Raw genomic sequence first — 14,755 nt, forward strand, 5'->3', positions numbered from 1 at the left:
TTGTTGTTGTCGTCATGAGGACGGCCAACATGTGATCAGCTGATTTTCTCTTTAAACGGAGTCAGATGTTTCACCAGTTTCATCATCAGTCTCTGCAGCCTGAACACACGGTGAGTTGATTCTTCTCTCTAATCACATTTATTACATCTCATTATAACTGTACTGTAATCTAATTTAAGTCTATAAACATTCGTCAGCCTGAAGAAAAACACTGAGATCTTTGTTGGTGTTTAATCTTTATTATCATACATGTGTGTTTTATTTAATATTTGTTTCCAGTTGTTTGATGAGCAAAATGTCAAATTTAACCAAAAAAGTGTCTTGTCCAAAAAATAATTCATCAAATCAGTGAGTTAAAGTGTGATTTCAACAGAAGCTTTTCGTAGAAACTGAGGCTGCTTTAATAAAACCGATTCAATATGAAGAGAAGAAAAGATGTCTGGGGTTTACATAATTTGTTCTTTATTGTCACTGATTTTAAAGGCTTTAAAAACTGCAGATTAAGTCGGATATTAAAGATTAATAGAACAAATATGTGAGCTGTTTGAGTGAAATCATCGGTTGTGTAACGTGGGATCATCATCAGGGTGTGGTGTCAAACTTTAACAGCAGATGAACAACTGTCTGAGCAACAGGTTTTTTTTTGTTTAAAAAAAGAATTATCAGCACGTTCTTGTTAATTAAACTGCATTTTGAAACACAGTTTTTCCTGACATTAAACTTAAAATGAAGTTTAATGGGACTTTAAAGAAACTTGAGATGTTTAATAACTTTAAAACCTCACATGCTGTTTGTTTTTTTCATCTCGCTGCTCTGCTTTCATACATTCATGTGATCGTGGACAAAGAATGACTCCTGTTTTTTTATTTTTTTTTAATGTTAGAAAAAAGTTTAATATCCTGAATTACAACCCTTTAGATTAAATATTTCTTAGAATTTTAACATTTAACCTTTCTTAATAATGCAGTTATGCAATATTTCTACGTTTATCTTAAAATATTTCGTCTTTTGTCTTAACATATTACAACTTTTCATCACATGCCTACATTTTTCGGACTGTTTCTTAAAATATGTATGTTATCTCAAACAATTTTTTACTTTTTTCTTAAAATATTACTTTCATCTTCCCATATTTCCACATATTTCTTGAAAAAATATTTCTACTCTTAATTTGAGGTATTATGAGTTTAGTCATAGAGTGTTACATTTTATTTCATCAGATTTTCTTGAAATTTTATGACTTTATACCTCAAAATGTTTCTAAATATTAGAATTTATATCTCAGAAAATATCACTCAATATATACATAAAATATCAAAATATGGCACCTTTAGTTTAACATTGATTCAGGAATTATCTGCTGACAATAATGACTGTGTTCTTCTGCTGTCTACTAACCAAAACAAATCAATACATCATGCTTTTAATACAGCTGGAATTATGTTCTATGATTTAGTATGTCATGCTGATGATATTTTCTTATTTCAGTGTCATGGAGCGAAAACTGGATCTGTCTCGTCTGACGGACGAAGAGGCCAAACACGTCTGGGAGGTGATTCAGCGAGACTTTAACCTGCGAAAGCAAGAAGAGGAGAGACTCGGGTACAAACACCTGTCTGTCTGTCTGTCTGTCTGTCAATATGATGTAGAATAATCATTTGTTATGTCAATCATTTGTGATAGATAGATAGATAGATAGATAGATAGATAGATAGATAGATAGATGGATAGATAGATAGATAGATAGATAGATAGATAGATAGATAGATAGATAGATAGATGGATAGATGGATAGATAGATAGATAGATAGATAGATAGATAGATAGATAGATAGATAGATATCTTAGGTTATAAAGATATTTTTTCTGAATAAAATGACACATCAGACACAAATATCTTAATATTGATATTAAAAAATACAGTTTGGAAATTATTATTTAATTATTATTTAGGGCAGTACACAAAACAACATACAGTTTATTAGAAATACATGTATTCCTACTTAATGATAATAATAATAATAATAATAATAATAATACATTTTATTTCTAAAGTACTTTTCATAAAGAAATCTCAAAGTGATACAGAAACCAGAAACAAAGACTTGATTTCTGTGTATTTAAGATCATATCTTATTGTTATATTTGAATACTTAATAGTATGAACTTAAAGTATGGACATATTAAATAACCTGCTCAGTGTATTCAAAACAAGATATAGAAGAAACTCATTCGGTTTCTATAAATAAAGTAAAAACTAATTATTACATATATATACATTTCTCAAATACTTACACATGCTTTTAATAGATGTGAAAATGTATCTTGGATCTAAATATTCGTCCATTTATTTTAACATACACATCACGATATATACCTAATCTGGTCATGTATCAATATATGGATTTGTGGATGTAACACAGTCTGTGAATGGACTCGTTCATGTGAAGTTTGGAGGAATGTGAGCGTGAAAGATGTTGTTGTTGCTGCAGTCGATCACGACTCTGTCACACGGACGAGAGGCTGCAGGAGACAACAGGATGCTCACAAAGACGCTGTGTGTTCTGCACTAAAGACTCCGACTCCCATCAGCCCCGGGGGGAAAACTCAGAAACAGACTTTTCTGTTGTTCCAACCAGTTTTAAATACTAAGCATTTAAAACATCAGTATTTCCTGAGAGAGAACAAGTACTTTTAGTCAAGTACTGTCAAGTACATCTCAGAGGAAAATATTGTAATTTTAGTGCACTAGAGGACGGGAAACATTTTATTGTACATACATACATACATTTTTTTAATGCCATTTCCTTATTCATACTGTGACTTTTTAGCAAAAAATACCATGACCGTTTTTTAAATCTCAGAACGCATGTGTTTTTCCTCAAAATTATTTTTTCATAATACAATGTTTTTGTAATTTTCACAGATAGAAAAAAATATATAATTAATCCCAAATCTTCTCAAATTTTCTCCCAGGATCACAAGTGAACCAGGAGTTAATTCATTAAGTTTGGTTATTCGAGGAACTGCAGACACAGTTTTGGTAATTTCTAATCAAGTTTAGAAGATTCTGCTGATGGCAATATGGTGTGAATGTATGTGACAGTAATGAACAACAGATCCACTGTGACTGTGACTGTTTTCAAGCTGTGGTTCTCGTCCCCTGAGGAGGACGTTTAATGACTCAGTCACATGAAACACTGAGAACAAACTCTTCTCTCACAAGATCTTCAGCTGCTGCACGTCTGTTTACCCACACACTGTTGATAATGTTTAAATACTTTTAGCAGAATGATGTGTGAACAGCTGTGATTATCAGTGATGTCATGGATGTACAGACCATAAATAATGGACGTTGAAGAAGATTTTTTACTAGCGATTGAGACCATACACTGTAATAAATTATTCTGTCGTCATTTCATTTTACTTAATATAATTGATAAAATGTATTAAATATAAATGCGTCCTTGATTTTGAGGCAGTTGTTTAAGTAACTTTAATATAAAAATGTTTGAGATAGAATCTACTTATTTTGACCACATTAAATATAATCTTTATTTGTATGTAATTCTAAATCAAGAGAATTTTGAATGAATCCAACACAATAAAATTAGTCCGTTTTTAATTGACCGGCACTTCCTGTTAAGTTGTTATTAACTTAACTTGTAGCTTAGTTTAGATTAATTAATAGACTTAATTAATAATATTGCGTGCAATCTGTTGCCTCAATTTTATTGAGTAGCTATTGTTTATCTTTTTTTACAGTGTAGTGTTTTCCTAAAAAACTTTTCTGAGGTAATAAATCAAGTGAGAAGTTTTCTCACTTTGTATTGAAATGAATGGACAGAAATTATTTTGCAGACACACTTAGCGCCCCCTGCTGGAATTTTCAGTAGAATGCAGCTTAAGGTACTTCCTGGTTTGCCTCCCTGCTCAGACCCGGAGGTTGCCGCCTGGTACATACAAGTGTCACTGGATCACTGTGATACTGAAGTAAACTTACAAATGATGATGATGTTTCTCAAGCAGATTCTGCAGCATCCAGTTTAATGTTCATGTTGTCTAAACCCCAGGAAGTTACATGTCACGGTAACGCCTATTCTGCTGTCCTTGCAGTGAGTTGAAGACTAAAATCGAGAAGGAGGACACGAAGCGAGAGCTGCTGGGTTCTGAGACATGTCTGTCTGACTCACACTGCATCCGCTGCCTGCAGCCCTTTAAGTTCCTGGTCAACAGCAAACGTCAATGTCTGGACTGCCACATGTACACCTGCAAGTCCTGCAGCCGCTACAACAAGAAGGAGCACGGCTGGGTGTGTGACAACTGCCGCATGACCAGGTGAGACAGCCACATGGTCTGAGAGACCAGGTGAGACAGCCACAGGGTGCGTGACCAGGTGATTATGAAGTATTTGCTGTGTATTAATTATTTGCTGTGTATATATGAAGTTTTTGCTGTGTATATTCGTGAAGTATTTGCTGTGTACTGATGAAGTATTTTGCTGTGTACTCCTGCAGGGTGGTGAAAATCGGTACTGCCGGTTGGTACCATGACAACGTGAGAAATCGCTTCAAACGCTTCGGAAGCGCGAAGGTGATGAGGTCACTGTACAAGAGGCTTAATGGAGACGGTGAGTGTGACACATATACTGTATGTTAATCATGGAATAGTGATAATAAAATTCAGAATTATTTTCTTTATAATTATTTTTATTATTTAAAGAATCCCAATAAATTTAGAATAATATAATTAATATATATATATATATATATATATATATATATATATATATATATATATATATATATATACATTTTTAAAAAATGTTTAAATTATATATATATATATATATATATATATATATATATATATATATATATATATATATATAAATAATTTAAACATTTTTTAAAAATGCAATAAACTTCAGAACAATGTGAAACAAAAACATATACATTTCTAAGGAACTGGGTAATTTCTAATTAAATGTTTTTGAAATTTTAAATAAAAAAATTATAGTAAATACAAATAGAATAGATATTTAACCTTTGGGATGTTTCCATTTGTTTTTATCTTTCATTATTTATTCTTTAACTTTCTTTGTTATTGTGTGCAGTGTGTTTGTCTTTGTGCTGCCGAAGAATCCAGAATGCTCCTAAAATTAACTTGTCTTATCATTCAGCACAAAATTCCAGTTTTCATTTAAACTATAATGCATCTAACAAAGGGAAGACAAGTACGATTTGTTTTATAATATAATTCATTTTTAAAATCGTAATAATAACAACAAGGTGTATGAGGTTTTGAGAGACTGTAGAACATGTGTATTAAACTGTAAAAGTATTTTATATTTTTGATTACTCAGCCCTAAATTATGAAATGCAACATGCTGATGACACTTCCTGTGTTTCTTCTTCAGGTGGTCGTGATGACGACACTCAGAGTATGCCGGATGTCCGTAGCCGTGAGTCAACATGACACCCAGAAATTTTACATGACGAATTAAAAATGTGATGGGAGGAAACACAAAATAATGACAAGTCACGCAACTTTCCACAGAAAAAAAAAATATATATATTTTAAGTTTATTTTGAATTTATTTCATTAAAAACTTTTTTTTAGAGAACATATATTCACACACATTTGATATTCATGTCCAGCGGAGGTCTAGATAAAAATCTGCACATTTGGGGTTTAAAATTAGAAGTTGTGAAATATAAAGATTGGACATTTAAGTGGACATGTAATGTCATAAATCAGTTTATAACACCTAGTCACATGTATTACAAAATTTTATAGAAACAAATGACCAAATACACAGTTTCTAAACCATTTTTTGTATTTGGACTGAATTAATGACATTCAAACCTTCTTACCGTTCTTAAAATGTATATTTAAATTCAGACCTGTAGTAAAAGTCTTGTGTTTGTCCCTGTAGACGGGTATAACGGTACCGAGGACGACAACGGAGAGACGGAGGTTCAGCGCTACAAAGTGGTAAAGTGAAATTAAAAACAAAGATTTGATTATCAATCAGAAGTTATACCTGCAGCTTTAAGACTTTTTCTTTCTTCTTCTTTTTCAGATGAGGAAGAACAAACGTCTGCTGTCGGTTCACCCTCTGGACTTTGACCCTGAGGAGTATTTCCCGTATACACGACGACCATCTGTACAGGTACGACAATACCGAAAGCACAACAACACCTGAACATCACTTTATCCAAACATCTGAGTCCCACAAGTCCCATTACCTCTTAATAAATCACACCTCCTCCTAAAACCCCCAGAAACTATAGTCAAGAAGAGGAACTATCACAGCTTCAAACATTTAATAATATCAATGAGCTTTTGTATGTTTTTCACGTGTTGTGCAGCAGATGCAGGAGGAACGAGGCTACAGGAACGATGTGGACTACGACATGTACAATCACCGGGTGAACCGCAGGAAGAGTCTGGACCGACACGCCACCAGACAAGGTACACATACAGGTACACCATAGACTGTATAAATAATGGATGTAGTGACTGTGATGTCATCCATTGGTTTTTGGCCCATTTGAAGCATTGAGTTCAGCGTTACACTAGTCGCCATCTTGTTTCCGATACGGGGAGCAGACCATATTTGGACTGTGGAGGAGGAGAGGGATCTGATCACTGACTACAGCCTCTCTACACCTCAACCTGACTGAGAGAAGTCACTGCTAATTCATGTTAGCATTAGCTGGAGCATTAACTGGGATGTTAGTTTTGGCTAGCAAAATACAAAAACAAAATGTGCGTTACTTATCTCAGAAAAATGTGTGAAAAACGCTGAACGAGACATTTTTACTGAACAAAACGTTCATTAAGTGAAAATACAGTGAAAGGGTCAAAGTTATGCGACCAAACCGCTAAACGTCCTGTTTTATATCTATATAACGTTATATATAACTTTATTGCCACGTTGCCATGGATACACATCGTTTTGCTTCTCTCCTGATGACGGCTTGCCTTGTTAGTGACCTGTCAATCAAAGGTAGCCACGCCCAAAATCATACGATTCTTTATCTTCTATTTTCTTCTAAATGGGGCCATTATTTACACTATTAACATCAAATTGTCTTGAAGAAGATTTTTTACTAGCGATTGAGACCATAGTGTTGTCCTAAAAAAGTTTTCTGAGGTAATAAAACAAGTGAGAAGTTTTCTCATTTTGCATTGAAATGAATGGACAGAAATGTTTTTGCAGCCACACTTAGCACCCCCTGCTGGATTTTTTGGTAGAATGCAGCTTAAGGCACTTCCTGGTTTGCCTCCCTGCTCAGACCTGGAGGTTGCCGCCTGAGATATACAGACCATGCAGAGTATATCAAAAAAGGTAAAGGTGTTGTAGTTGTAGGCTGTAGAGCTCTATCTAGTGACTGTTAGAGGAACTCATCTGTTTGTTGTTCCCTGATTGTTTCTGTGTGTGTTGTCAGATGACTACGGAGAGAACAGGATGGTCAGGACTCGCTCTCTGTCTAAGATCAGCTCCTCGGTGGCTCGGCAGCAGTATGTCGACACCTCTGACGAGGAAGAGTACCCGAGGTACCCCCCCATGTACCAACAACCTCCCCACCGACGCAAAAACAGCAGAGCCTCCTCCCAGGAGAACCTGGGACAAGCCCCGCCTGTAAGGATAAACAGCCAATCACTGTCTGAGTGTATTTGTCAACTCTTATACAACACTGCAAATATTTTTGCCTGATTTTTTTCTTGTTTTTTCTTGACAGCTTTTTATTTTAGCCGCAAGAACAGGAAAAAAATGAGTCATCAAAACTGAAAAAAAAGATGCAATAAAATCTGCATCTGCAACCCTGAAAGTTTTACCCACTAGACAAAAACTGTCACAGAAAATGTAGAATTTTAGCAATAAAATCTTTTGTTTGTTTTGCCTGGAAACCTTTAAAACTATACCCACAAAAAAAGAAAAGTCATCAAAACTGGGGGAAAAAATAGCCATGAAAACTTGAAGATTTTTGACCATTTTTTTTGCAGTAAAAAACAAACAAAATTTAAAAAAAAGGAAAAGTGGACAATTTTAACAATCAAACCTGAAACTTTGTTTTTTACTTTCTAGATGAACGAGTTGAACAAACGCATGTCAGCCATTGAGAGTCTGCTGAACCGCCTGGAGGAGAAGATGACTCCTGCTGATGAAGTGAGACGCATTTATATTGACAACAAGCTTTCAATCAGAAGCGGGACTTTAATACAATTAAAATGGAGCCTTTAATACAATTAAATGATTTATGGCATGTGAGATCATGTGATGTGGAAATTAATAATATTTACCCAGTGTGAACCGATCAAAAATATAAAGACGCTGCCAAAACGTATCACTGTCACATTGTTGATGAGTATTTTTAATGTCTTCCTGCAGACATCGACTCCGTCTGGTCCGAACGAGGAGGAGAAGCTGAGGAGAAAGTTGAGCGAGCTGGCGGGAAACCTGAGTGACAAGGCCGTGTCATCAGACGACGAGGCCGGGAAGAAGTCCTTCTCTGCGGGTAAAATCGCGGCCGGCGTCAGGGGTGGCCCGGTGGTCACTCTGGACTCCCTGAAGGACAAAGAACTGAGCTCCTCCAGCGACGAGATGCCCACCGAGGCTCAGAAGGTAGGAGCCAGGTCCGGACAGTCTAGGTTCAGATTCAGAGAGGGTTTCACAGTAAACAGAGGTTTCAGAAACGACTTTAGTGTTTCTGACCTTAATGAGACTCACAAGAAAACGTCCTGATCTTGTCCTGTTTGCATGTTATCACGCCATTGAATGGAGTTCTACAGAGGAGTGGCTCGGTAGTTCAGGACCCATCTCAAAACATTTGTGTGTGATAATGTTAATGGCCACCACTGTCACCGCCCGGCAAGGTGTTGTCAGATCGTCCGTTCGTCCATCCATCCATCCATCCATCCATCCATCCATCCATCCATCCATCCATCCATCCATCCATCCATCCATCCATCCATCCATCCATCCATCCCAATGTCTATCCATACATCTATCCGTCTATCTGTCTATCCGTACAATTATGTGTCCATCCATCAGTTCCTACGTCCAGCTGTATGTCCATCCGTTTGTCCATCCATCCGTACATCCATCCCTCTGTACGACCATCAGACTGATGGTCTGTCAGTCCTTCCATCCATCCATCCATCCATCCATCCATCCATCCATCCATCCATCCATCCATCCATCCATCATTCAATCCATCCATCCATCCATCCATCCATCCATCCATCCATCCATCATTCAATCCATCCATCCATCCATCCATCCATCCATCCATCCATCCATCCATCCATCTCAAGAATGCCTCGAGGGAAATTCTTCAAATTCGGCCCAAATGTCCACATGGACTGAAAGATGAACTGAGACATTCAGTTAAATTGTTAACTGTTGACTCTAATCTTAATCTTCTGTGTTTGAAATGTTCAGTTTTTAAAATTTGAAGCTTCTTTAAAGCAACATCCAAATTTCAAGCATGATCCGTTGTCATGGTTACATGAGGCTGGACAGACAGGATGGATTGCGGTGGCCTCCAACCGTAAAGCCGCTAAGTCTGTTTTTCTAAAGTGAGTGTTGTAGTTTCTCTTTCCTAAACAAAACGGCGACGGGACATTTAATGGTGTGATAACAAGAAGCTCCTTCTGACCCTGACGTATGAGTCTGATAACGTGGATCCCATCACAGCATGGCTCAGCTTCTCCCCGAACAGTTCAATATGTTTTCATTGAAGATGATTCTTTACTCATGTTGTGATGGAGAGTTCCTCTTCAAAATGAGATCCAAAGAAAAATAAACTTCATGCTTCATCAGTTTTGGATTTGACTTGTAGATGAACTCTTTGCTGTAATCAGACTGCATGATTGCATCGTCACTAACACGCCTCTGTACAGCAGCTACCTGCCCGGACACACACACTTGTTCTTCTGTGGTGTGTCACACACCACCTCCTGACTAAAAATTTAACATTTCATCAGTAACAACAACAATTCATTTTAATCTGCAGGAGTCCAGTTGTAGTTGTTCCTGCACGTTCTGCATCTTTGAGGTGGATTTGAATCTGTTTTTAGTCATTTTGCATCTTGTTGTGGTGGTTATGCATCCGTTTTTCAGTCTTTGAGGTTGTTTTGAATCTCGTTAAGGTGGTTATAATTGTCTTGTTGTGGTTTTGTATCTTTATTGTATGAGGTGATTTTGCATCTATTTTTAGTCCGTTTGCATGTCTTTGAGGTTATTTTTAGATCTACTTTCAGTGGTTTTGTGCCACATTGTGGTAGTTTTGCGTATCTTTAGTCGCCTCTGGGGTGGTTTTGCATCAATTTTAGGTCTCATTGCAGTTGTTTTGCATCTTGTGAGTGTTTATTAAAATCTCTTCTAGTCGTCTAATGACAGATATTATTAATACATTTGCAAATATTATACATTAAATGACAGATATTATCAATAAAATGAATAAGATGTGTTGACTTCTGCTGATGAAATGTTAAAGTGGTCTCATGTGGTCTGGTCTCGGGGCCGGTAGCTGCTGCAGGACCAGGTGTTGTTTTTCCAGCTGCTAACATCTGTCCCTCTACATGGCTTTCAGAGATCGACCGCCGCCGCCCTCTGTGACCTCACCACTGAGGTCCTGAGAACCATTAATGCCACAGAAAGCGCAATGGTCGAGTACGGTGTCTCAGAGCCGCTCGACAGATCCCACGTAGTAGGGACTGACGTTAAGCAGGCTGATGATGCTTTCAGGGAACTTGAGGAAAATGTAAGCACGCCTCTTTCTCTGTGACGACCCCCCCAACCCCCCCCCTCCCGCAACCACCAGCCTCGTCTGAAGCATGACGGAAATGTCTGGACTGGCTTTAACCCCTCCTGCCTGCTGTGTGTCTCTGACGGGACGAGTAGCATCTGTGACACACACACACACACACACACACACACACACACACACACACACACACACACACACGACAATATAGAGAAGTCTGAATAAAAGGAACTATTTTTCACGAAGAGATCTCCCCTGCTTATTGCAAGAAAGCCATGTATCAATATCTCATAATTATGAATTATTTCATCTCTTTATCTTTTTAGATATACAGTACAGGCCAAAAGTTTGGACACACCCATCTCACTCAATGCGTTTTTCTTCATTTTCATGACTATTTACATTGTAGATTCTCACTGAAGGCATCAAAACTATGAATGAACACATATGGAATTATGTACATTACAAAAAAAGTGTGAAATAACTGAAAACATGTCTTGTATTTTAGATTCCTCAAAGTAGCCACCCTTTGCTTACTAGAATATAAGACATGTTTTCAGTTATTTCACACTTTTTTGTTAAGTACATAATTCCACATGTGTTCATTAATAGTTTTGATGAATTTACAATGTCAATAGTCATGAAAATAAAGGAAACACATTGAATGAGAAGGTGTGTCCAAACTTTTGGCCTGTACTGTATATTAATTTCTTGTTATTTTGGGAATCAAAATTTGTCTAATAATATTTATGAATTTTATATTAAGATATATTAATGTTACAATCTTTATCTTGACTCTCAAAAGATCAGAAATATTTATTCTTAATTATGAGAAAATAACATATATATGATATATTATATATATATATATGTATGTGTGTGAGTGTGTCTGCAGAGAGACTCGGCCCTATTCACAGGTGTGCAGTTGTGTCTCACAGGCGTGTCTGTCATGTCACCTGTGCAGGTGTACATGGCGGCCGGTCAGTCGTACGAGCTGGAGTCGAAGCTGCGGCGACTCGAGCAGAGCGCCAAGACTCGCTATGGCGGGGCGACGGACTCTGAGCTGTCGGAGCTGGAGGACGTGGTGGCGCTGACGGCCGCCAGAGTCCAGAGCGCCGAGAGCGAGGTGAGACTGAGCACCTGTTGGTCTCGATTGTCAGCAGGAAGTTCATGAAAAGGAGACTTTTATCTTTGAATTATTGGGAAACTATACGGGCCGACAAAGGCTCACTGCAGTAACTACATTTTTGGTCGAAATTGAGTTCCAACCAAAAATGAACTCCTTGGTGTCTGTTTTATCTTGTGACAACGTTTAAATTGAAGTTTAGACTTCAATTTTGCTTTAATTCAGAGAAGTAATCATATAAAAATTGCAGTAACTACCAACTCCAACTCCAAATTTGATAGGGAAATTATTATCTAGACTAAGACGAAAATATAACATTACTTATATGTGTATATATATATATATATATATATATATATATATAATATTAAGTCTAAAATACACAAATCTTTTAATCGAGTTGTTAAGCACTTTTAAATACACTTCAAAAAATCTAATTGGAAAATGTGAATTTACTGAAAACAAAATATAAAAAGCTGAAAGAAGACAACAACATTGTACTGTCTGTTTCTGCATTAACTTTTAGAAGCTTTTACAGCAGTGCAGTTACAAATGGCGTGTGTTGTTGTGGCGTCGAGTGCTATGTCACATCCTGCTTATCGTTCTATCCAATCAGCAACCAGGCTTTCTTCAGGGGAGAAAAACGGCCCTGCTCTTAAAACAGTAGTGGAAACACCCCTAACGGCTCCATGCTGCTTCTTTTATAGCGTGACGTCTTGAACAAGTCATGTGATCTGATCACCAAATGTTTACGACAAGATATCAGAGTCATGACGATGTAAGAATTTGTGTTTTTCCTCGCCAGGTGTCAGATATCGAGAGTAAGATCGCTGCTCTGAACGCTGCAGGATCAAAGAAGAAGGTTTGTTTATTGTTTATATGAAACATTATTCAAATTATTTTTTACAATAAGATCATTATGTCGTCATTTTGCAAAAAGTTTCTTATAATAACAAGATTCTATCAGACATTTAAATAAATTAAATAAAATGAATCTCATAATTATGGAATACATATTACATAATAACCTATAAATAGAGATTTTTATTTTTCAAAATATCATTTTCAAATTATATTTAAAAGGACTGTGTCGTGTTATCACAATGACATTTTTAATTAAAAAAAATTTTTTTTTGGGGGGGGGGCAATTGAACTTGTTTATTTATGAGATTTTTTTTCATAATTACAGAAGACAATTGTGATCACAGTTTCCTTTCTAACCTTTTTTTTGTTTGTTTTAAATAAAAACAGATTTCTGGATCTCATCAGAGGAAGAAAGCATCACAGGACTACTCCAGTAAGAAACACACGTCATAACTGCAAATGAACAGCTCACACTTTGTATATATATTTCTTTAATAATTCATGTTGTTGTTTTTGTTGACAGGGACCAGTAACGGTGCTCAGTGGAAATCAAACATGTACTAAAGCTGCAAGTTTCATCGTCTTCTCTTCGTGTGAGAGGGACTAAATATTTTTCAGTTCTCTATAAAGTCAAACTTTAAGTAAACAATACGTAAGAAAATAGAAATATTTAAAATTCTGAAAAAAAAAAAATCAAACATTTGAAAATCAAATCAAACTGAAATTCAATCTAAACTAAACAAAGAATTGGATATTATATTAATTATTTACATTTTTAAAACAAATATTGTTTCATTCATGAAAGAGTTACTAAAACTAAAGATTTAAAATTTTATTAAATTTACTTAAACATTTTACACTGAAAAGATATGATAGTCAATGCTAACAGTCTGCTAGTATTAACAAAGATGAAGAAAAATAAACAAATACATCATACATAAAAAGGAATATGTACAATGCAGAATTAAAAGCTAAGATGAAAAAAATACAATATATAAAATAATAATTTAAAACTATGAAAAAGAAATTAAAGAAATATAATTGAACAAAAACCATTTAGAGGAAAAAAAGAAAAGTTTAAACATTAAAGTCACCAATTAAAGCCTTATTTAAACTAGAAAAATAAAAAATACATTAAATACTTAAAAAAATACAATATATTATTTTAAATAAACAAATAACTGATGTTAACACTGACAGCTGAAATGGAAACTGAAATAAAAATAATTTAAATTGCAAAAAAAAAAAATCACAACTAATTTAGGAAATATTGTAACATACTTAATCACCGTTTTATCATTTGTCAACTGACATTTAATTAAAATAAAATAATATTTCTGTAAAATTCACAAACTGAATTGAATTTAAAATATTGAACTAAATAATCAAAGTTTAATGAAGATAAATTAATTAGGCAATACATAACACATATTTAACTCTTTTGATTTATAAATATTAATTTTGGCAAATCGAGCTTCCGTGGATTTAAATGATTCGCAGTTTACAATAAATTATGGATCTGTTTCATGTTTTCACATCTGGTAAAATCCATAAATGTCTACAATTCAAAAGTGTACTCAAGGATAGAAATGAGCATCATTATAAAAACACAATTCTATGAATGTATTGATTGATCGACTGCTGATTGTGAACTGGATATTATTGATCATTATTAGTAATATTTGATGTTTGGAAATATTTTGAAAATAAACATGTTTAGTTTGATTTATTGAGTATAAATGAAAAGAAAAAATGTATGTGTCAGTGTTTAGCTTTCGGATAAATAAACTATATGAGATAAATTGTGGTGATGAGTTATTGACCATGTTTGTATTGTTTGTATTCACCCTGTTAACCTTCATTTACTAATTTTTTCTTTAAACAATTGTTCAAATATTTCTACATATTTTAAATTTATCTTTGACATCATATGCTATGGTGGCCCTGAGAGGTCACAGCGCTGCAACTCAAGAAAACACATGCA

At 35.2% G+C, this 14,755-nt stretch overlaps 1 protein-coding gene across 1 annotated transcript; it reads left to right on the plus strand.

Moving 5' to 3' along the window:
- The first annotated feature begins 21 nt into the window (after window positions 1-21).
- On the plus strand, window positions 22-14,525 carry mlpha (melanophilin a). Its single transcript, XM_059328299.1, has 15 exons — window positions 22-110; window positions 1,489-1,602; window positions 4,117-4,338; window positions 4,518-4,630; window positions 5,420-5,461; window positions 5,939-5,997; window positions 6,086-6,175; window positions 6,375-6,477; window positions 7,458-7,651; window positions 8,099-8,179; window positions 8,402-8,635; window positions 11,746-11,907; window positions 12,713-12,769; window positions 13,159-13,204; window positions 13,295-14,525. Exons 2-15 carry the CDS (start codon window positions 1,493-1,495, stop codon window positions 13,333-13,335), a joined length of 1,554 nt encoding a protein of 517 aa, XP_059184282.1. The 5' UTR covers window positions 22-110; window positions 1,489-1,492; the 3' UTR covers window positions 13,336-14,525.
- The last annotated feature ends 230 nt before the right edge of the window (window positions 14,526-14,755 follow it).

The sequence above is a fragment of the Centropristis striata genome, chromosome 24 (assembly GCF_030273125.1).
Source record: "Centropristis striata isolate RG_2023a ecotype Rhode Island chromosome 24, C.striata_1.0, whole genome shotgun sequence".
In the NCBI taxonomy this organism is placed as follows: Eukaryota; Metazoa; Chordata; class Actinopteri; order Perciformes; family Serranidae; genus Centropristis; species Centropristis striata.

What these genes read in the sequence shown, in the direction of transcription:
- mlpha (XM_059328299.1), top strand. Translation starts at nt 1,493, where the DNA reads ATGGAGCGAAAACTGGATCTGTCTCGTCTGACGGACGAAGAGGCCAAA. An exon ending in AGGTTCAGCGCTACAAAGTG is followed by an intron (nt 5,998 to 6,085) that starts GTAAAGTGAAAT and finishes CTTCTTTTTCAG; the next exon opens with ATGAGGAAGAACAAACGTCT. An exon ending in CTGCAGGATCAAAGAAGAAG is followed by an intron (nt 12,770 to 13,158) that starts GTTTGTTTATTG and finishes AAATAAAAACAG; the next exon opens with ATTTCTGGATCTCATCAGAG.